Source organism: Eucalyptus grandis, chromosome 7 (genome assembly GCF_016545825.1).
Source record: "Eucalyptus grandis isolate ANBG69807.140 chromosome 7, ASM1654582v1, whole genome shotgun sequence".
NCBI classification, from domain to species: Eukaryota; Viridiplantae; Streptophyta; class Magnoliopsida; order Myrtales; family Myrtaceae; genus Eucalyptus; species Eucalyptus grandis.
Window position 1 is genome coordinate 18130294 of NC_052618.1, and position 23265 is coordinate 18153558.

The following is a 23265-nucleotide window of genomic DNA, read 5'->3' on the forward strand; positions in this document are numbered from 1 at the left end:
AAATCTACTCATATCATCCAAGCTGGAGATCTAAAGTTGGAGAAGCCACCGTTCCATGTGAAAAACTTACAATACCGTCACATAATCATTTCCCTCTAATATATGCGATCGTTCCTCCCATTACTTGAATCGGTATTAAAAAAATAATCTTGATGTGGAAGGTAGGAAATGGACATGTAACGGGTCTATTGCACGCAGTCTTAAGATGCATATTCCAGGACTCAAATATCGTCTTGGAACGCTCTATAAAACGAGCATTGCACTGGACAGATCTTGCATGCAACCATATTCACCATCCTCGTTTGACTAGATATCTTGAGAAGCAATACAAGCATGAAGGTGGAAGTGCAATGGAAGAAGTTAGTCAAACCATCGATGCCGACGCCGAACAACCGGCAAAAATGGAAGTTAACATCGCTGGATCAGCTTCAAATGCCAATTTACATAGGCGTTATGTTCTCCTATAGAGATAATGCTGAGAACCCAGGAGTTGATATTTCTCAAAGGCTTCTCCAAATGGAAGAGTCACTTTCTGAAACCCTAACACTCTTTTATCCTATGGCAGGGAGGTATATTGAGGATGATGGTTGTTTTATTGACTGTAATGACCTTGGAGTTGAGTTCGTCCACGCCAAAGTGGGTGGCCAGATTGATAAGCTTCTCCATCGAGATCCCGACATTGATTTGCTCCAACGTTTGTCGAAGTACCCGACCGATGTAGCCGGCAATCCGTTAGTTGTGATCCAAGCGAATACGTTCGAGTGCGGCGGATTAGTGATTAGCATGCGCTTTACACACAAGATCGGTGACATGTACACCATGGCCATGTTCATCAATTCGTGGGCTACCGCTTGCCGAGGTAATGCAGACGCGATGGTCCATCCTAGTTTCGAGCTGTCATCTCTATTCCCAGTAAAAGAGTTGGCGGTTCCGATTTTGAGTCCACGACGTATTGGCAACCAGGAGCTCATCATGAGCAGGTTGAGGTTCAACGCCGATGCTTTATCGAAGCTGAAAGCCTTAGCTAGGGACAATGCAAAGGACTCGATGGCCAACGATTCCCAGCCTTCAAGGCTGGAGGTTGTTTCGGCACTACTAGGTAGGGCTTTCGTCAATATTTGCCGAAATAAACATGGCGAACAAAGGACTTTCTTAGTTTGTATGCCAGTTAACTTGCGTGAGAAGATCAATCTGGCGATACCCACGAATTCTTGTGGCAATCTTTTCGCCATCGTGTGGACGCGATCTGGTCAACCAACGGCCGGAAAAATTGAGTTGGAGTTCAACGGAATGGTGAATGTAATGCGCGATATGATAGCGGATGCCAAAACAAAGTACGCAACAGTAGTAGACGGGGATGAGTTATGCTCAATGGTGGGCAATTCTCTAGCCGAGTTTGTCAAAATTCTTGCCAGAGGCGAAGATTGTCTGTTTGGTTTTAGTAGCTGGTGCCGGTTGGGGCTATACGAGAATGACTTCGGGTGGGGAAGACCGGTTCTCGTGAGCAACACACCGTCGAATTTTGTATCGATTTTTCTTATCGACGATGAAGAGAGCGGAGGAATCGATGCATGGATAACCGTTGGCAAAGATGAGATGATTCTTCTTAAACAAGATCCGGAGATTCTGAAATTTACTTCCTAGTCAGTGATAGAGATGTTGCCTGATTATATCATTTGTGAAGTCATCGTTTCTGACAATAATGTAAAGTGGGACAATGAAAATGATGACCTCAAATCACTAGTATTTGTAACATCTGTTTGGTTTATTCAAGAATGATGCTTCTTGTGAACAAGGTTAACTCTTAACCAATGTTTATGAACTTATTAATTACCTTATTACTGCATTTATTCATATCTTGCAAATGAGTTGACGTAATTGCATTTTATAGTACGATTGCTGCTGGAAATTCATTCGCTTAATGTTTTGAGTGGGTTTTTTTTTACCTTTCATACATATAGGGTTGGGAACCTAAAGTTTGGGAATGAATTTAATTTTTAAATTCACCTCCATCAGTGAAAACTCGTGTACCTACCAAACACTTAGCTTCCCTCTCCTCTCTCTCTATTTTGTCAACCCAATGCATAGACTTGCTGCTGCGGCCGCGGTTGCTGCCTCCATCACTCCTTGCCCACCGTTTGGACGATCCACGTGACCTCCGAGACGGTTTTTTCTTTCCTTCGTTTTTTCACTCTTTTTTTCCTATTTCCTTATTCTTCTCTGAGCACCTCTTCCCTTTGCCTTCCGCACGTCACGTCAGCTGGCAATAGCATTGCTTCATCGGCTACTGTTTTATTATTAGTAGGAATGTCAATGGGTTGGATCGGCCGGGTTTCAATGTTACCTAAACCCCCTAATCACAAGGATTGTGTACTTTGTCGAACCTAACCTGACCTGAAACGTATAAGACCTGAAGCAAATCCGAGTTGGGTTGGGTTGGGTAGGTTAGGTCTATTCAGATGGGTTTTCGAAGAACAATAGATCTAGTATTTTCACACAAATTGGAAATAATAATTCTTGCTACTACAATTTCAAGGGCATTTCTATGTTTTGGCTTAAACCAATGACCCAAAACTATTTGTCCAAACACAACCCACCCAAACTCTGAGATTTTCGGTGAAAACAGCTTGGATAGCACTAGGGCCATCAAATGGGTGAGTTTGGGTTCAGGTTTGGGTCGGGTCTAAAATGGTTTGATCCGTATTGACCTATTTAATTCGTTTTAACCTATTTTCATGTAATGTAAATTTGATGACTTATATTCGACCCAATCCATAACCGACCCAACCCATATTACCGAAAATATATCAATATTTAACTCAATTTAGGTTAATTCACTCCAACACATTTAATTCACTTTAAGCTCTTCACATATATATTCATCGAAAAAAAAAACTTCACATCAAATTTAAAAGAAAATTAAACAATAAATAATTAGTAAATAAAATAAAAAAAATGTGAAAACCTTTAACTAAACCTAAGAAAGATTTTTTTAAAGGTGGTGTTGCTAAAATACTTTAATGCAATACATATTTTTTAAAATATAATTTTTAATTGCTCTCTCTATGTCTCTGTCTCTCTCTCTTTTGTCTCTGTCTCTTGTCCTCAATGGTTGGCATGGATGCCAATTAGGACATGAAAAGGTTGGGTCTATGGATGTTTTGCTCTGATACAACTATTGGTCATGTATGTCTTTACTCGTAGACTGAATGTATGTGGTGAGATTTTTTTTTAATTATTTTAGTTTAATATTATTAAGTGATTAACATTATTTGTTCTCTCTCTCTTTCTCGTCCTCAATGGTTGGCATGGATGCCAATCATCACATGTACTTGGTCTAGGAATGTTTTGCTCTAATACAAGTACCTATCATGCGTATCTCTCTCTCTCTCTCTCTCTCTCTCTCTCTCTCTCTCTCATCCTCAATAGTTGGCATGGATGCTAACTAGCACACGGAAAGACTTGGTCTAGGAATGTTTTGCTCCAATACAAGTACCTACCATACATGTATCTATTCGTAGATTGAATATATGGGGTGAGATTTTCTTTTTATTAATTAAAATTATTAAGCGATTAACTATATTTGCTCTCTCTCTCTCTCTCTCATCCTCAATAGTTGGCATGGATGCTAATTAGCACACGGAAAGACTTGGTCTAGGAATGTTTTGCTCCAATACAAATACCTACCATGCATGTATCTATTCGTAGATTGGATATATGTGGTGAGATTTTTTTTTTATTATTTTAATTTAATATTATTGTTTAAGCGATTAACTATATTTGCTCTCTCTCTCTCTCTCTCGATCTCAACACACACACACACACACACACACACACACACACTCATGCATGTACCTTTTTATTATTTTAGTTTAATATTATTAAGTGATTAACTATATTTGTTCTCTCTCTCGCGAGTGCTCATGAGCACACGAAAAGGCTTGATCTATGAATATTTTGCTATAATACAAGTTACAGGACTGAATATATGCAATGAGATTTTCTTTTAATTATTTTAGTTTAATATTAATAAGTGATTAACTATATTTGTTCTTTCTTTTGTTTTCAAGTGGTTATAATTTGCAGCAATTTTTATATATGATTGAGGAATGAAATTCTGTGATTAAGATTTTTATGTTACATATATTGAATTTTTATTATTTATTTTATTTTGCGTGTTCATCTTTTATGGATTTTCGTGATTGATAAATGAAACTTTTGTTGTTTTGTTCGCTTTCGATTTGACTATAATTGAAACAAAAAAAAAATGATAAAAAGAAAAAAAATTGGTTGGTTCTTGATTTTAGTCCAGAACCGATTGGTAAGGTAGATTCTAAGTTCCATGACATATATGGTAAATTATAGGTTCCAAAATTAGGAACCGGTCCCACTAGGTGGGTTACAAGTTATAGGTGAAACTTGAACTGGTCCCAATTGATAAGGTAGATTCTAAGTTCTAGATTAGTGAGGCTTGAGCCTTGCTAGATGTCGGCGAGGTTGAGGCCTCGCTAGATTGGCGAGCTCAAGCTTGCCCAACGCCGGCAAGCTCGAGGCTTGCCGGATATTGGCGAGCTCGAGCTTGCCCGATGCCGACAAGCTTGAGTCTTGCTACATCTGGTGAGGCTTGAGCCTTGCCAATCGTTGGGAAGGCCTTGGCCTCACTAGATTGGCGAGATTGAGTTCATCCAATGCCGGCAAGCTTGAGCCTCTTGGCAATCATCAGCCATTGCCATGCCGGCCAACGACTAAGGAAGGAGGAGGAAGAAGAAAGGGAAAAAAAAAGAAGAATAAAAAGAACAAGAAAAGAAAATTAAAATACAAAAAAATAATCCTAATTTCGATTTTTATATTAAAAAAACATTTTTATAAAGGGGGAAGAGAGAGTGTGAGGCTTGGGTTGGAAATGAGTGTTTAAGTGCAACTCATTTAAGACCCATTTAACTAATCTCTTCAAAATATAAGTGACCCATATATGATTTACTTCAAAATGTAAGTGACTCATATATGATCCCTTTATATAGGTTTAAGATTCATTTTGACATCTATATCCAAAGAGTGGATCAAAGAACTTGCAGTCTGCCAGATTTATCAACATCTATAGCGCACTAAAGAAGGGTAGAAACCCCACTGACAAAATCATATGCAGCATAAATTAATTATTTGAAGTCTCTATGGCACAGAATCTTTTGATGAAGCATTTTATCGTTTAATACGCAATGTTGAAATCCGGAAAGATAAGAAATTCAGTCTAAGATTTTCTTTACTCAGCCTAAGTTTTTACACCATTTACCAAAACAGAAGCCTCTAACAAGCACATGAATACCTAAAGTAAGTCCATTGAAAATGACACTCCTCTCATCAACTTTGACACATCCCTCTCACTGGGATAGAATAGAATGAACATAAAGAAAATCAAATCATAGATATCTATTATCAAACTAGTGCGACCATTTTCATCTTAAATCCATTTCTAAAAAATTCTCACATAGCGAGAGATTGTGCTGAGAGACTATTACACTGTAAAATCTTAACTTGTGATTCACAACTTAATTGGAAAAATACATAAACCAATGCTTGTGATGACGAATGAAATCAATTTCATGGTCAAGGAAGGGTGAAAACATAACATGAAGATCAAGATCCAATGTTTTATTCCACTATCAGCGAGTAAGAAGCCTAGCATCAGCAGAAGTTAAATTTATTAGAATCACCAGATGCTTGTTCCGCCAATGTCTTGCAAATCTATTGATCAAATACGCACAAAATTTGACCTTCACTGGCCAGTCGCATCAGAATGTGTCCTGATCACAATTACTTTCTCGCAATAGAAAAATGGAAAATGAACGGAGCTGGCCAAGGAGTTATATTAAAACTTAGACAACACCATATACAAGATCTGTATCAGAATGTTCTGCGTCAACAGCAACCAGGGTGCTGCTAGACAAAAAGCCAACAGTTATTTAGTTTACTCAGACGGGAATTCTGTCACTGCGAGATATGAACCGAACTCTTATGAGTCAAAGGACCTGAGAGTCATCGGCAGCTTGTATGGAACAGTAACCTCCACTTTATCAATCCAAAAGACATTCATGCAGCAGATAAAACGCGACGACTTGATTCTTGTTTAAGACCCACTGAGTGGATCTTTATCAGGAAAAAACCTGGACGATTCGCATGTAGCCCAACAGCTCATATTTGATTTGACACCGAAATGAATCACAAAGGAGCAAAAAGGAAAAAAAGTCTCAGAGACGCTCGGACGAAGTAGAAGGAAAGAGAGTTGAGAGAGTGAGTGGGGCGAAAGAGAGGGTTTTGTCTTGCTCGTGCAGAGAGAGAGAGAGAAGGGGAGAGAGTCGAGAGTGAGGGAGAAGGCGTAGGAGCACGAGAGTGAGGGAGAAGTCGTACTAGCACAATTGCTGGGCCAAGCTTGGGTTTAATCTGGGGTTTCGTCTTGCTCGTGCACAGAGAGACAGAGGAGGAAGGGAGAGGGAGATCAGGCCTGTGCTCCAGGTAGTGTTATATAACCTAGCCCTACCCAACTCTAATAATACCCACAACTAAAAACCTTTACCCAAAGAAAACTAGGCATGGCTCCAAAATACTACAAATTTTCAAGTAGGGTGGTAGGTTTGGGCTGGGTTGGGCTGGATTGGGCTTTTTGACACCCACTTGTTATTCTAGACAAAAAGGTTTCACCAATCATGAGAAAGAAATATAAAAAGGTACCACAATCATGTTATTTTGATTAGTAATTGTTTATCAATTTTTTTTAAGGAAAAAGGTTATCAAAATGTGACATCCCGATTTTCCAATTCTATTTTCAATAAATTGATACGGGCATTTCGTTGGCACGCATATAGTTCTTTTCCTTGAGTTGGCCACTCATGTGGAAACTAGTCTATCGGGGAGAAAGTCAGAAGAGTTTCTAATGCATCGACTTCGAGAATTTGACCGGGAAGCGACATTTCGGCGAGCTAGTCTGCAAGGGTCATTACGGCACAATTAAAATCGATTAGAGATCGGGGAATAGGTCGACTCGACGGAGGCATGTGATCGGGTGTGGGTGATTCCACCGGATCGCACAATTCTTGTCGATCGATCTTTGGACCGACTTTTCTATCGATTGGGTACCTGTTTTCCTATTTGAAACCTTGAGATTACCCCGACAACCGAAAGTCGCCAATGTTTCAAAGATGTACATCGTGGCTTGAGATGATCAACCACGAGGTCAAATGCATGAAAATTTCTAAAGGCTACCCGGTAGGTTGGGCTGCACTAGTATCATGCCAAAGTGAAATTAACCGTGGAATTGAGATTGAATTCAAAAATTAGAAGTGCGGTATGTCACAAATCATTTTAGGATCATTGATTTACCTTTGGAAGATTTTTCATGCAAGCCGAGTGTTTCGGCAAATTAATTAGAGAATGGCTAATTTGGCTCGAGAATTAGTAGGCCCGTCTTTGGCCGTGCTTATGGGACTTAAGTTGGTTCTATGGACAAGTGACGATGTAAATTGAAGTGTGGTGACATTGGATTAAGTTTATGACATTGGAAGAGAATTGAATGGAATTGGAGAAATTAGTGTACAAGAATGGACCACGGAAAATGAAATTTGCAACCATTGGAAGAGGTTGTGGAGGATTGGGTGAGTGGAGTGTAATGTCACCCATGATGTCATGGTGGTGGGCCATTGTGTGGGATTAAAAGAAAGAAAAAAAAGAGAAAAGAAAAAGGGTCCCATCTCTCTCTCTCCTCTTTCTCTCTCCTCCCTCTCTTCTTCCTCTCTCCCGTGTGATTCCTCCATGGGCATTTTCTTCTTCTTCTTCTTCGGACATCACGAGCAGCCGGCAACCCCGTCGCAGCCACCGCCCGGCGAGATCCGTCGTTGCTCGTCGCCGTCGTCGGAGTCGTCGCCGTCCACGCCCGGGCCGCCGATGCAAGCCCAGTCGGCTCGTCGCTCCTCCACAGCGTCCCGAGATCTCGTGCAGCGGTGACCCGGAACCCGGTCGAGCTTGACGCCGCACGCTCGTCGCGAGCTCGCCGTCGCTGCCGTCCACCCGCGCTCGCCCGCGCTTGGCCGACGCCCGGCCGTCTCCGTGGCCTCTGCTCGTGCATCTCGGGGGCTGTTCGGCCAGCTCGGACCGCGATTCAGCCACCTCGGCCACCGTGAAGCCCGCCTAGGTCCGGTTTAGCTCCTCCGCCCATTCCCGACCCCAACCAGCCCGGATCTGCTCATTTCGGTTCCAAATCCAGCAGCGAGCGAGAGAGTTGGAAAATGGGTATGCAGCGGACGTTTGGCTCGTTTTGGCCGCCTTCCACAGCCCGGATGCTCGGCCCGCCTTGAGGAAAGCCGATCCTCGCGTCGTCCTCGTCGTTTTGGTTCGCTCGGCCCGCTAATCCGGTGAGTTTAGCTCACTAAACCTCGCTTAGAGGGTTAATTATGCTTAGGGTTTAGTTTATGTTAAGTATTATTAGGTTGTTAGTTTAGGTTAATTAAGAGTGGATTTGGTTAAGGTTGTGGTTTAATTTAAAGTGTGCTAACTAAGGGTAAGTAGGTTTATTTAAAATAAGCCTTGATTTGACTTAAATGAATTTACTTTTGATTTATTTAAATGTTTCGAAATTATTATATGATTTAATAATATATTTTATTCGAAATTAATAAAATATTATTATTTAATTATTTTCGGAATAAATTTAATTATTTATTAAATTCGAAAATTTTGTCGGGACCCTAAATTCTCAGAATTTCGTACCGGTCGGCTGATTTGTGTAGCCAGATTTTGAAATTGATGATTGGCTATTATAAATCGAGTGTGGATTGTGAAAGATAGGGATATTATTATTTAATTATTTTCGGAATAAATTTAATTATTAAATAAATTTCGAAAATTAAGTTGGAACCCTAAATTCTCAGAATTTTATGGTGATCGCTACGTGTATTCAGATTATGAATTTGATGATTAGATATTACAAATTGAGTGATGATTTGTGCAATTAATTATTGAATTGTTGTGTGCTGGTTGAAAGACTCGGGTCGCAGTAGTGGCTAGGCCGACTGGATCCTTATTCTTCTAGAAATGCCGTCAAGGGAGAGTGACGTGGCTCGAGTCGCAGTAGTGGCTAGGCCGACTGGACCTTTGTTCGTATAGAAATGCCGTCGGGAGAGTGACGTGGCTCGGGTCGCGGTAGTGGCTAGCCGATCGGGACCTTTGTTCTTATAGAAATGCCGTCAAAGAGAGTGACGTGGCTCCGGGTCGCGGTAGTGGCTAGGCCGAATGGGACCCATGCTCCTTCGGGGAATGCCGTCGGCGTAATGACGAAGCCGCTGCTCTTGGGGGGGGAGCGTGCTGGCTATATGCCGGTAGATAGCCGGACTGCGAGTAGGCTATGCCCTTGCGTGGCAGTGATTAATAATTGGAATGTGTTAAGTGAGGCGTGATTTATATGAAAGTGATGACGTTCAATTGTTTGAATTATTATTACTACCTGAGATTGTGTAATACGAATTGTGCTAACCTCCGCAAGGAAGAATTGGAGGCGGGTAAGTTCTCTTGTGATGTGGTTAGGCCACCTTTGGGCGTATTTTCTTTCTAATAGGGGTTTTAGGGAGTTGAACTTCTTGAGACGTTGTCTCGGTTATTGAATAACCATTTCAGGTCCCCTTGGTGGACGGAGAAAGCGCCAGATAGCTTTGGTTGGCCTTGAGGAGTTGCGAGAGGTGAAGTCATAAGAATTGGAGAATGTGTCCGACTTGTAGGTCGTAGGACAATTCCTTTTTAAGAACCGGTCTTTTGTAGACTTTTTGGCTGTAGGCTTCTGTTTGTAATTCTGTTGAATTATGGAAGTGTTATGTTGTGGTTTTGCTTCCTGCTTTTTCTATCCCGTATTTTATTGTCGGGGGTTTTATAGTACGTTCCGCTTGCAATAATAAATGAATGGGGTCGGCGACACTACTGGGAATGTCGCATTTGCATGACCAAGGTGGGATGTTGGCGCTTCGAGGTTCGGGCGTGACACAAAAACTCTAAATTATATTCATTACGACATATGTTGATTTTAAGCAATCTACCTACTCAGTTCGTATTTTAATTACCCAACCAGCACTAGATCTGAGAAGAATCAAAATAATGGACGATTAATTCAATTTGGACAAAGTCATCATTTTTATATTACTCTGAGGTTAGTGAACCACTGTCAAGTTAGTACGAAAGGAAATTTTTTCAAAAGTCCTAAACCTCCCGTCCGAAATCTTTCAATTTTTGTATTACAAAGGTTTTTGACACTTACTTGTACTAGTTAAAATGTGCCAAACAAAATATATTATTTTTGGGTATGGAGCAATAGAATTATGCATCATTCATTAATGTGACTGGATACAAGCAATATTTAAATAAATAAGCAGGATATATTCCAAATCTCTAACGTGACTCTCTATGTCAATTTCGTTGACCAATCTCATCATGCGTAGCACTTCAACATTTAAAATTGTTCGAGAAACCTATATAAAACAAGCAATAATGATACATGGGACAGATCATAGTGTATGCCTTCTGAAATTTTTGCTCTTTCGACCAAATTAGTTCCATTTTGAAGTTCTATACATATCCTGAGAAGCCATCCAAGAATGAAGGTGAAGCACAGTGGAAGAAGGCGGTGAAGCCATCAAGCTTCGCCTCAGTACTGGCGAAACTAAAGTTGTCTTCAATAGACGAGCTTCAAACGCCGGCTTATGTCGGCATCGTCTTTCCATTATAGAGACAATGCTGAGAATTCAGGAGTTGATATTCTCGAAGGCTTCACCGGACGGAGGGAGTCCCTTTCGGAAACTCTTAACAATCTTTTATCCTATGGCAGGGAGATATATTGAAGACGACGGTTGCTTCATCGACTGTAACGACCACGGTTGAGCTCGTGCATGCCAAAGTGAACGATCGATTGGATTTGCTCAATCATTTGTCGAAATTCCCAAACGAGGTAGCAGGCAATCCCTTGGTTGTGATTCAAGTGAACATGTTTGAGTGCGGTGGATTAGCCATTGGCCTGCGTATTTCATAAGATCGGCGATATGTGCCTATGGCCATGTTCATGAATTCTTGGGCCAACATGTGCCAGGGCAACATGCACAAGATAGTTCGTCCAAGTTTCGAGTTATCGTCTATATTCCCCCGAAAGCAGTCATCCTTCGAAGTTGGCCGGAACCTATATTCATATAGAAATTCGTTATCAGTACACGTTCAGGTTCGACGGTAGGCTATCTCCAAACTCAAAGCCCGGAGCTGCGCCTGATGCGCCGGATTCAATCACTGATAATTTGCAGCCATCAAGGGTAGAGGTCGTTTCGGCACTAATAACTAGGGCGCTTGTTAATATCGATTGAAACAAACATGGCAGACTAAGGCCTTTTGTGTTTGCATGACGATGAACTTGTGCGTGAGAAAATCGGTCTCACGATACCTACTAATTCTTATGGCAATCTATACCGTGATTGCCGCTCGATTCGGTGGATTCGCCAGCCAATGAAAGCGAGTTGGGTTCAAAAGTGGTGAACAGGATGAGCGAAATGGTACGCAATTCCAAAGCAGGGTATGCAAAAGTAGTAGATGGAGAGAAGCTACATTCAATGGTGAAGGATTCTCTAATGGATTTCACGGAATTGGTGTTCCCAAGTGAAGAGCATCTTATTCCCTTTTAGTAGCTGGTGCCGGTTCCAGCTATTCAAGAACGACTTTGACAGGTTGGGGACTGGCTCTAGTTGGCCTCGCGTCGGTAAAATTTGGGTTGGTTTTCTAATTGACGATGAAGATGATGAAGGAATCTATGTGGGTGACTCTCAAGGAAGATGAGGATGATTCCTTTCAAACATGATGTGGAGATCCAAGCAATTACTTCTTAGTCAGAGATACATGTTGCCCAAATGTTATATCATTTGCCATACTCATTGTATCTAAAAATTTAGCAAATAGTGCAAATTGAAACGATAAATTGAGGTCTTCATAGAAAATATATAATTTGCACCGTCATTGAAAACAAGATTTTACGTGAAAATGGATTTTGTTGGGTCTCTTGATAAAATATTTGCTCTTGTGAGGAAATTCGTTCATTATGTTTGTCAACATAATGTCCATATATGTGACAATTGCAACAAGGAATCAAAACCAGGCAAGAAAACATTCGGACTCCAAATCCTTCTCACCCTAAAGAAAAAAACATGCCTGAATTGTTCACTACTACAAATATAGAAGGGGACGAAGTTCTAATTATATCGTTAAAAAGAAAACGAAAGAAAAAGAAGTACGACAAAGAAGTCGGCAAGGATCTTAAATGCATCATAAGTTGTCCCCGAAAAGACAGAATTGCTTATCTTTTAGACCAATCATTAGCCTCTATCGACACTACCCATAAAGACATGGTCGGGAGAATCTTGCTCGTGGTCCATATCGACCGGGATGGAATCTCTTGCCCGAGCATTACTGAATTTTTTTTAAAAGTACAAGTTTAAAGCCGAGCTACTTGTCACTTTGATAGAGCTTTGATATACTTGCACTAAGTAAAGGTTTAACTCGAAAGAGACCTTTATGTATGTATATTAATCTTACTGAAACTTTGGCTGTATGGTTTTTAAAAATTTTATTTTGAAATTTTGTTTTACAAACAAAGTGGGGATTGTTGGAATTTTGTTTGTTAAAACAAAATAAGTGCTTTTTACTTTGTCCCACATAGAAAAGGTGGGAGCAGGAGGATTAGTTTATTAATGAGGAATTTCCTTTTGTAGTTAAAGGAGTGATTAGGTGGGGCTAGACCCACCATACCCGCGTGCGGGGTGCGCGGATAATTGCGCGATTTTGGCGCGATTATTTGGCGCACTTAGCACTTTGCACGCCTGCGCGCCCGCGGTTTAATTAGCATTAATCCCTTGCTTTTTATTTATTTATTTTATTTTATTTTATATTTTAGTTCAAAGGTTGCCTTTTAATTTGAGAATTTCGGAAATGAAATATAAATGAAAATTCGAAATTCTATTTAAACATATATATTTATATTCCGAATTTTATTTGTGCCTTTTCAAGACAACCTTTGGAAAATTACTTATTCGGTTTTTTAATTTATCCGAAGGATTGCAATTGTTCGTTTTTTCGACTTCTTCCGAAGAGTCGCGTTGGTTTATCCGAACAATTTTCTAAAGACATGTTTGTTCGCAATTTTCACGAAGAGTTGCAAGACCGTTTCATATAAATACTTGTCATTTTCGGAAAGAAATAAGTGGTCATTTTTCGAGTCTTCTTTCTGAAAAACTGCAGCCAATTTTTCGATTGTTTTTTAGAGAGACCCTGGAGAAATATTAGAATTGCTATCTAGTATTCTCACTTGAGACTTTGTTGTATCCTGGAGGAAATTTGCCGGTGACCATTAGCAACGTAGTGGGGCAAATAAATCCTTAAAGAAAGTGATATCACGCCTCAAAGTCCGAGTTGTTTTTACTCGATCCGATTTCATTGTTCTACCCATTTCGCAGACTTATCTTTTACAACAATTTTAAGGATTTATTTTGCTGCAATGGAGTCGGAGACAATCAAAGTTATGAATCAAGATATGGTCAAACTAGACCGGTTCGATGGGAACAATTTTGCTCGCTGGAGGGACAAGATGATGTTCTTACTCACTGCTCCGAAGATCTCCTACATTCTGGATCCTAACTTGGCGCCTATAGAAGATCCTACGCCTACTTTCGATGGAGGACAGCCAAGTGCAGAAGCCATTGAGAGGGTTAATAAGGAAAAGAAGAAACGTGCGGAGGATGAATTACTTTGTCGAGGACACATTCTGAACACACTCTCCGATCGTCTGTACGACTTATTCACTGAAATGAAGTCGGCCAGAGAAATTTGGAATGCACTGGAATTCAAGTACAAAGCGGAGGAGCAAGGTACCAACAAATATCTAATTGCAAAGTATTTTGATTACAAGTTTATTGATACTAAGCCCTTGCTGGAACAAGTCCATGAATTGCAAGTGATTGTGAATAAGATTCGTGCTCTCAAGATTGATATTCCGAAGCTTTTCAAGTTGGAGCAATTATTGCGAAATTGCCTCCAAGTTGGAAAGACTATGGAAAAAGGCTGATTCACAAGTCGGAGGACTTTACTTTGGAGCAAATACAGAAACATCTTCGCATTGAGGAAGAGTCACGTTCACGTGATAATTCTGTTTTGTATAATTCCAAGGTGAATTTTGTGGATAAAAACGGAAACTCGGCCAGAACTTCAAAGTAAAAAGCGGGGGGCATAAATTCAAGAGAACACAAAAGAAGCAAAAGGGTTGCTGTTTTGTATGTGGCAAACAGGGACACTACGCGAAGGATTGCTTTCAACGTAAGAGCTTTTCAAAGGACAAGAACATTCCGGTGGTGAAAGCAGATGCAAATCTGGTTGAAGAAAATTATGTAGCCATGATTTCGAACATGTTTTCGAACATGGAAATTTCTGAAATAAATGATGCTATGGCTATGGTTTCTGAAATTAATTCTACCACTGTCCAATCCAGTTGGTGGATAGATTCTGAGCAACTGTTCATGTGTGTAAGGACAAATACATGTTCAAGCAATTTGAAGAAATTGTTGACTCAAGTGTTCAAGAGGTCCCGATGGCGAATAATGCTCTTGCAAAGGTTGCTGGAAAAGGCACGGTGGAGATAGACTTCACTTCTGGAAAGAAGATAACTCTTCTTAATGTGTTATTTATACCCGAAATTAGGAAGAACCTAGTTTCTATTGATTTACTTTGTAAGAGGGGGTTTCGGGTTTTGTTTGAATCCGACAAGGTTATCCTATCGAAAAATGGGCTGTTTGTTGGGAAGGGTTATGCCAATGATGGCATGTATCAACTGAGTATCAATAATAATATTTCTAGTTCTGCTTATACTTGTCGAGTCTTCAATTTTATGGCATAGTAGGTTGGCACATATAAATTTTCGTTATTTGAAGAATATGAAAAAATTAGACTTGATAAATTTCAGTGGCGAATTTGATAAATGTGAAATATGTGCTAAGTCAAAACTTACTAAGAAGCCATTTCCTAGTGTTAAAAGAAATTCGAATTTATTGGATTTGGTTCATAGTGATATATGTGAATTTAATGGTATGCTAACACGTGGAGGTAAAAGGTATTTTATTACTTTTGTGGATGATTGTAGTAGGTTCTTATATGTTTATCTCATGAGATCGAAGGATGAAGCATTTACCATGTTTAAGAAATATAAAGCTGAAGTAGAGAATCAATTAGAAAAGAAAATCAAAGTTCTACGATCAGATAGAGGTGGAGAATATTTCTTAAATGAATTCTCTTCATTTTGTGAAGAACATGGTATTATTCATCAAGCTTCAGCACCATATACTCCACAACAAAATGGTTTGGCTGAAAGGAAAAATCGATCTCTTGGAGAAATGGTCAATTGTATGCTTTCAAATTCAAAGCTACCAATTAATCTTTGGGGAGAAGCATTACTTGCTGCATGCTATATTCATAATAGAATACCTTCCAAGAAAAATGACATAACCCCTTATGAGATATGGAAAGGTAGAAAGCCAAATTTGTCATATCTTAAAGTGTGGGGGTGTTTAGCGTACTACCGAGCTCCAGATCCTAAGAGAACAAAGCTCGGTCCTAGAGCTATCAAAAGTGTTTTCATAGGGTATGCTGAAAATAGTAAAGCTTATAGGCTTCTTGATTTAGAGTCTAATGTCATAGTAGAGTCGAGAGACGTCGAATTCTTTGAGAATAAATGTTTTACAAGTTCTGAAATGATTGAAAATAATTCAAGATCTAGGGAAACTCAAAGTGATTTTCAAGAGAAAGAAACGAATCCTAAAGACATGATTGAACCAAGGAGAAGTACTAGAGCTAGGAAAATAAAAGACTTAGGTCCTGATTTTATTACTCATGTTTTTCTTGTTGAAGGAGATGGAGATAATAATGTGGTAAATAAATACCCTTTAGTGTTAAATTTAGAAGATGATCCTGGAAGCTTTGATGATGCTATGTCTTCTAGAGATGCTTCTTTTGGAAAGAAGCTGTGAATGATGAAATGGACTCCATTATGTCCAATAATACTTGGGTATTAGTAGATTTACCAAAAGGATCAAAACCTATTGGAAGCAAATGGGTTTTTAGAAGAAAATATCATTCTGATGGTTCTATTCAAGCTTTTAAAGCTAGGCTTGTAGTTAAGGGATATAGACAAAAAGAAGGTATAGATTATTTTGATACATATGCTCCTGTTGCACGTATAACTTCCATTCGAGTTCTTTTTGCTCTAGCTTCCATTTATGATCTTTGTGTTCATCAAATGGATGTTAAAACTGCTTTCTTAAATGGAGACTTAAATGAGGAGATTTACATGGAACAACCGGAGGGTTTTGTTCTTCCTGGAAATGAAAGAAAAGTATGTAAATTGATTAAGTCTCTTTATGGACTTAAGCAAGCTCCTAAGCAGTGGCATGAAAAGTTTAATTCGGTCATATTGTCAAATGGTTTCATCAATAATAGTGCCGATAGGTGTATATACTCTAAATTCACTAAAGACTATGGTGTCTTAGTGTGCTTGTATGTTGATGATATGCTTATCTTTGGAACGAATATGACTGGAGTTAATGAAACTAAGAAGTATCTAACTTCCATGTTTAAAATGAAGGACTTGGGTGAAGTAGATACTATCTTAGGTATTAAAGTCAAGCAAAATAGTGGGGGTTATTCTTTAAGCCAATGTAGTTATGTTGAAAAATTATTAAATAAATTTCAACATCTTGGTTTTAAAGAAATAAGTACTCCATTTGATTCTAGTATTAAATTAAATTATAATACTGGTAGAGCGGTGGCACAACTAGAATATGCAAGTGCTATAGGGTCTTTAATGTATGCGATGCATTGTACTAGACCCGATATTGCTTTTTCTGTATGCAAGTTGAGTAGGTATACAAGTAATCCAAGTACAGAACATTGGAGAGCTATTACTAGAATTTTTGGTTATCTTAAGAGAACTAAAAATTTAGGATTGTTCTACAATAATTATCCGGCTGTATTAGAAGGATACACCGATGCTAGTTGGATTACAAGTGTGGGAGATGAGCGTTCCACTTCTGGATGGATCTTCACACTAGCTGGAGGTGCTGTATCTTGGGCGAGCAAGAAACAGACATGTATAACTCACTCAACAATGGAATCTGAATTCATTGCTTTGGCGGCAGCTGGGAAAGAGGCTGAATGGATTAGAAATTTGTTGTTGGATATCAAATTATGGCCTAGTCCTATGCCTCCTATTTCTATCCACTTTGTGATAGTCGTGGCCACTTTGGCAAGAGCCTATAGTAGCACCTATAATGGTAAGTCTAGACATATTAGTTTAAGACATGAATATGTGAGACAATTGATTAAAGATGGTACCATAACAATTGTCTATGTGAGGTCAAGTAAAAATCTTGCCGATCCTTTGACGAAGGCTTTACCAAGACATATGGTAATAACGACCTCACAAGAAATGGGGCTGAAACCCTTTAATTAAAATCACCAATAATGGTAACCCGACCTTTTCTAGAACATCACTAGTTACAAGGTTTAATGGGTAAGAACAAGTTATTGAATGTGATTGTTTGATACCGACATAGCCCCGATATGAGAAGTCGGTATTGTCATTACGTTTTGTAGGCTGAATTGAATTCTCAATGAAGTATGATACAAGTTTGTAGTGTGTTGATAGTAACAGAAACACATGGTAGATACTTCACCTATATGAGCTTAGAAGTGGTGCCGCTTCTTACGAAAGTGAGGGTTGCTTTCTAGAGAGCTCATGAAACAGGATCAAGCACAAGGCCATAATAGTGCGGAGTAATATAGAAATTCTCGCTGAAACAAGAGGTTAGTGTATGTGTGGTATGTCCGGTTCTATTACATAAAAGTACAAGTTTAAAGCCGAGCTACTTGTCACTTTGATAGAGCTTTGATATACTTGCACTAAGTAAAGGTTTAACTCGAAAGAGACCTTTATGTATGTATATTAATCTTACTGAAACTTTGGCTGTATGGTTTTTAAAAAATTTATTTTGAAATTTTGTTTTACAAACAAAGTGGGGATTGTTGGAATTTTGTTTGTTAAAACAAAATAAGTGCTTTTTACTTTGTCCCACATAGAAAAGGTGGGAGCAGGAGGATTAGTTTATTAATGAGGAATTTCCTTTTGTAGTTAAAGGAGTGATTAGGTGGGGCTAGACCCACCATACCCGCGTGCGGGTGCGCGGATAATTGCGCGATTTTGGCGCGATTATTTGGCGCACTTAGCACTTTGCACGCCTGCGCGCCCGCGGTTTAATTAGCATTAATCCCTTGCTTTTTATTTATTTATTTTATTTTATTTTATATTTTAGTTCAAAGGTTGCCTTTTAATTTGAGAATTTCGGAAATGAAATATAAATGAAAATTCGAAATTCTATTTAAACATATATATTTATATTCCGAATTTTATTTGTGCCTTTTCAAGACAACCTTTGGAAAATTACTTATTCGGTTTTTTAATTTATCCGAAGGATTGCAATTGTTCGTTTTTTCGACTTCTTCCGAAGAGTCGCGTTGGTTTATCCGAACAATTTTCTAAAGACATGTTTGTTCGCAATTTTCACGAAGAGTTGCAAGACCGTTTCATATAAATACTTGTCATTTTCGGAAAGAAATAAGTGGTCATTTTTCGAGTCTTCTTTCTGAAAAACTGCAGCCAATTTTTCGATTGTTTTTTAGAGAGACCCTGGAGAAATATTAGAATTGCTATCTAGTATTCTCACTTGAGACTTTGTTGTATCCTGGAGGAAATTTGCCGGTGACCATTAGCAACGTAGTGGGGCAAATAAATCCTTAAAGAAAGTGATATCACGCCTCAAAGTCCGAGTTGTTTTTACTCGATCCGATTTCATTGTTCTACCCATTTCGCAGACTTATTTTACAACAATTTTAAGGATTTATTTTGCTGCAATGGAGTCGGAGACAATCAAAGTTATGAATCAAGATATGGTCAAACTAGACCGGTTCGATGGGAACAATTTTGCTCGCTGGAGGGACAAGATGATGTTCTTACTCACTGCTCCGAAGATCTCCTACATTCTGGATCCTAACTTGGCGCCTATAGAAGATCCTACGCCTACTTTCGATGGAGGACAGCCAAGTGCAGAAGCCATTGAGAGGGTTAATAAGGAAAAGAAGAAACGTGCGGAGGATGAATTACTTTGTCGAGGACACATTCTGAACACACTCTCCGATCGTCTGTACGACTTATTCACTGAAATGAAGTCGGCCAGAGAAATTTGGAATGCACTGGAATTCAAGTACAAAGCGGAGGAGCAAGGTACCAACAAATATCTAATTGCAAAGTATTTTGATTACAAGTTTATTGATACTAAGCCCTTGCTGGAACAAGTCCATGAATTGCAAGTGATTGTGAATAAGATTCGTGCTCTCAAGATTGATATTCCAGAAGCTTTTCAAGTTGGAGCAATTATTGCGAAATTGCCTCCAAGTTGGAAAGACTATGGAAAAAGGCTGATTCACAAGTCGGAGGACTTTACTTTGGAGCAAATACAGAAACATCTTCGCATTGAGGAAGAGTCACGTTCACGTGATAATTCTGTTTTGTATAATTCCAAGGTGAATTTTGTGGATAAAAACGGAAACTCGGCCAGAACTTCAAAGTAAAAAGCGGGGGCATAAATTCAAGAGAACACAAAAGAAGCAAAAGGGTTGCTGTTTTGTATGTGGCAAACAGGGACACTACGCCAAGGATTGCTTTCAACGTAAGAGCTTTTCAAAGGACAAGAACATTCCGGTGGTGAAAGCAGATGCAAATCTGGTTGAAGAAAATTATGTAGCCATGATTTCGAACATGTTTTCGAACATGGAAATTTCTGAAATAAATGATGCTATGGCTATGGTTTCTGAAATTAATTCTACCACTGTCCAATCCAGTTGGTGGATAGATTCTGAGCAACTGTTCATGTGTGTAAGGACAAATACATGTTCAAGCAATTTGAAGAAATTGTTGACTCAAGTGTTCAAGAGGTCCCGATGGCGAATAATGCTCTTGCAAAGGTTGCTGGAAAAGGCACGGTGGAGATAGACTTCACTTCTGGAAAGAAGATAACTCTTCTTAATGTGTTATTTATACCCGAAATTAGGAAGAACCTAGTTTCTATTGATTTACTTTGTAAGAGGGGGTTTCGGGTTTTGTTTGAATCCGACAAGGTTATCCTATCGAAAAATGGGCTGTTTGTTGGGAAGGGTTATGCCAATGATGGCATGTATCAACTGAGTATCAATAATAATATTTCTAGTTCTGCTTATACTGTCGTCGAGTCTTCAATTTTATGGCATAGTAGGTTGGCACATATAAATTTTCGTTATTTGAAGAATATGAAAAAATTAGACTTGATAAATTTCAGTGGCGAATTTGATAAATGTGAAATATGTGCTAAGTCAAAACTTACTAAGAAGCCATTTCCTAGTGTTAAAAGAAATTCGAATTTATTGGATTTGGTTCATAGTGATATATGTGAATTTAATGGTATGCTAACACGTGGAGGTAAAAGGTATTTTATTACTTTTGTGGATGATTGTAGTAGGTTCTTATATGTTTATCTCATGAGATCGAAGGATGAAGCATTTACCATGTTTAAGAAATATAAAGCTGAAGTAGAGAATCAATTAGAAAAGAAAATCAAAGTTCTACGATCAGATAGAGGTGGAGAATATTTCTTAAATGAATTCTCTTCATTTTGTGAAGAACATGGTATTATTCATCAAGCTTCAGCACCATATACTCCACAACAAAATGGTTTGGCTGAAAGGAAAATCGATCTCTTGGAGAAATGGTCAATTGTATGCTTTCAAATTCAAAGCTACCAATTAATCTTTGGGGAGAAGCATTACTTGCTGCATGCTATATTCATAATAGAATACCTTCCAAGAAAAATGACATAACCCCTTATGAGATATGGAAAGGTAGAAAGCCAAATTTGTCATATCTTAAAGTGTGGGGGTGTTTAGCGTACTACCGAGCTCCAGATCCTAAGAGAACAAAGCTCGGTCCTAGAGCTATCAAAAGTGTTTTCATAGGGTATGCTGAAAATAGTAAAGCTTATAGGCTTCTTGATTTAGAGTCTAATGTCATAGTAGAGTCGAGAGACGTCGAATTCTTTGAGAATAAATGTTTTACAAGTTCTGAAATGATTGAAAATAATTCAAGATCTAGGGAAACTCAAAGTGATTTTCAAGAGAAAGAAACGAATCCTAAAGACATGATTGAACCAAGGAGAAGTACTAGAGCTAGGAAAATAAAAGACTTAGGTCCTGATTTTATTACTCATGTTTTTCTTGTTGAAGGAGATGGAGATAATAATGTGGTAAATAAATACCCTTTAGTGTTAAATTTAGAAGATGATCCTGGAAGCTTTGATGATGCTATGTCTTCTAGAGATGCTTCTTTTGGAAAGAAGCTGTGAATGATGAAATGGACTCCATTATGTCCAATAATACTTGGGTATTAGTAGATTTACCAAAAGGATCAAAACCTATTGGAAGCAAATGGGTTTTTAGAAGAAAATATCATTCTGATGGTTCTATTCAAGCTTTTAAAGCTAGGCTTGTAGTTAAGGGATATAGACAAAAAGAAGGTATAGATTATTTTGATACATATGCTCCTGTTGCACGTATAACTTCCATTCGAGTTCTTTTTGCTCTAGCTTCCATTTATGATCTTTGTGTTCATCAAATGGATGTTAAAACTGCTTTCTTAAATGGAGACTTAAATGAGGAGATTTACATGGAACAACCGGAGGGTTTTGTTCTTCCTGGAAATGAAAGAAAAGTATGTAAATTGATTAAGTCTCTTTATGGACTTAAGCAAGCTCCTAAGCAGTGGCATGAAAAGTTTAATTCGGTCATATTGTCAAATGGTTTCATCAATAATAGTGCCGATAGGTGTATATACTCTAAATTCACTAAAGACTATGGTGTCTTAGTGTGCTTGTATGTTGATGATATGCTTATCTTTGGAACGAATATGACTGGAGTTAATGAAACTAAGAAGTATCTAACTTCCATGTTTAAAATGAAGGACTTGGGTGAAGTAGATACTATCTTAGGTATTAAAGTCAAGCAAAATAGTGGGGGTTATTCTTTAAGCCAATGTAGTTATGTTGAAAAATTATTAAATAAATTTCAACATCTTGGTTTTAAAGAAATAAGTACTCCATTTGATTCTAGTATTAAATTAAATTATAATACTGGTAGAGCGGTGGCACAACTAGAATATGCAAGTGCTATAGGGTCTTTAATGTATGCGATGCATTGTACTAGACCCGATATTGCTTTTTCTGTATGCAAGTTGAGTAGGTATACAAGTAATCCAAGTACAGAACATTGGAGAGCTATTACTAGAATTTTTGGTTATCTTAAGAGAACTAAAAATTTAGGATTGTTCTACAATAATTATCCGGCTGTATTAGAAGGATACACCGATGCTAGTTGGATTACAAGTGTGGGAGATGAGCGTTCCACTTCTGGATGGATCTTCACACTAGCTGGAGGTGCTGTATCTTGGGCGAGCAAGAAACAGACATGTATAACTCACTCAACAATGGAATCTGAATTTATTGCTTTGGCGGCAGCTGGGAAAGAGGCTGAATGGATTAGAAATTTGTTGTTGGATATCAAATTATGGCCTAGTCCTATGCCTCCTATTTCTATCCACTTTGTGATAGTCGTGCCACTTTGGCAAGAGCCTATAGTAGCACCTATAATGGTAAGTCTAGACATATTAGTTTAAGACATGAATATGTGAGACAATTGATTAAAGATGGTACCATAACAATTGTCTATGTGAGGTCAAGTAAAAATCTTGCCGATCCTTTGACGAAGGCTTTACCAAGACATATGGTAATAACGACCTCACAAGAAATGGGGCTGAAACCCTTTAATTAAAATCACCAATAATGGTAACCCGACCTTTTTCTAGAACATCACTAGTTACAAGGTTTAATGGGTAAGAACAAGTTATTGAATGTGATTGTTTGATACCGACATAGCCCCGATATGAGAAGTCGGTATTGTCTCATTACGTTTTGTAGGCTGAATTGAATTCTCAATGAAGTATGATACAAGTTTGTAGTGTGTTGATAGTAACAGAAACACATGGTAGATACTTCACCTATATGAGCTTAGAAGTGGTGCCGC

General features: G+C 38.6%; 1 protein-coding gene across 1 annotated transcript; it reads left to right on the plus strand.

Annotated features, from left to right (window-relative positions):
- The first annotated feature begins 375 nt into the window (after nt 1–375).
- Nucleotides 376–1644, plus strand: LOC104455130 (acetyl-CoA-benzylalcohol acetyltransferase). The gene has a single exon (XM_010069971.2). The coding sequence runs from the start codon at nt 376–378 to the stop codon at nt 1642–1644; it is 1269 nt and encodes a 422-aa protein (XP_010068273.2).
- The last annotated feature ends 21621 nt before the right edge of the window (nt 1645–23265 follow it).

Bases quoted from the DNA above. Each gene is read 5' to 3' on its own strand.
- LOC104455130 (XM_010069971.2), top strand. From the start codon at position 376: ATGCCGACGCCGAACAACCGGCAAAAATGGAAGTTAACATCGCTGGAT.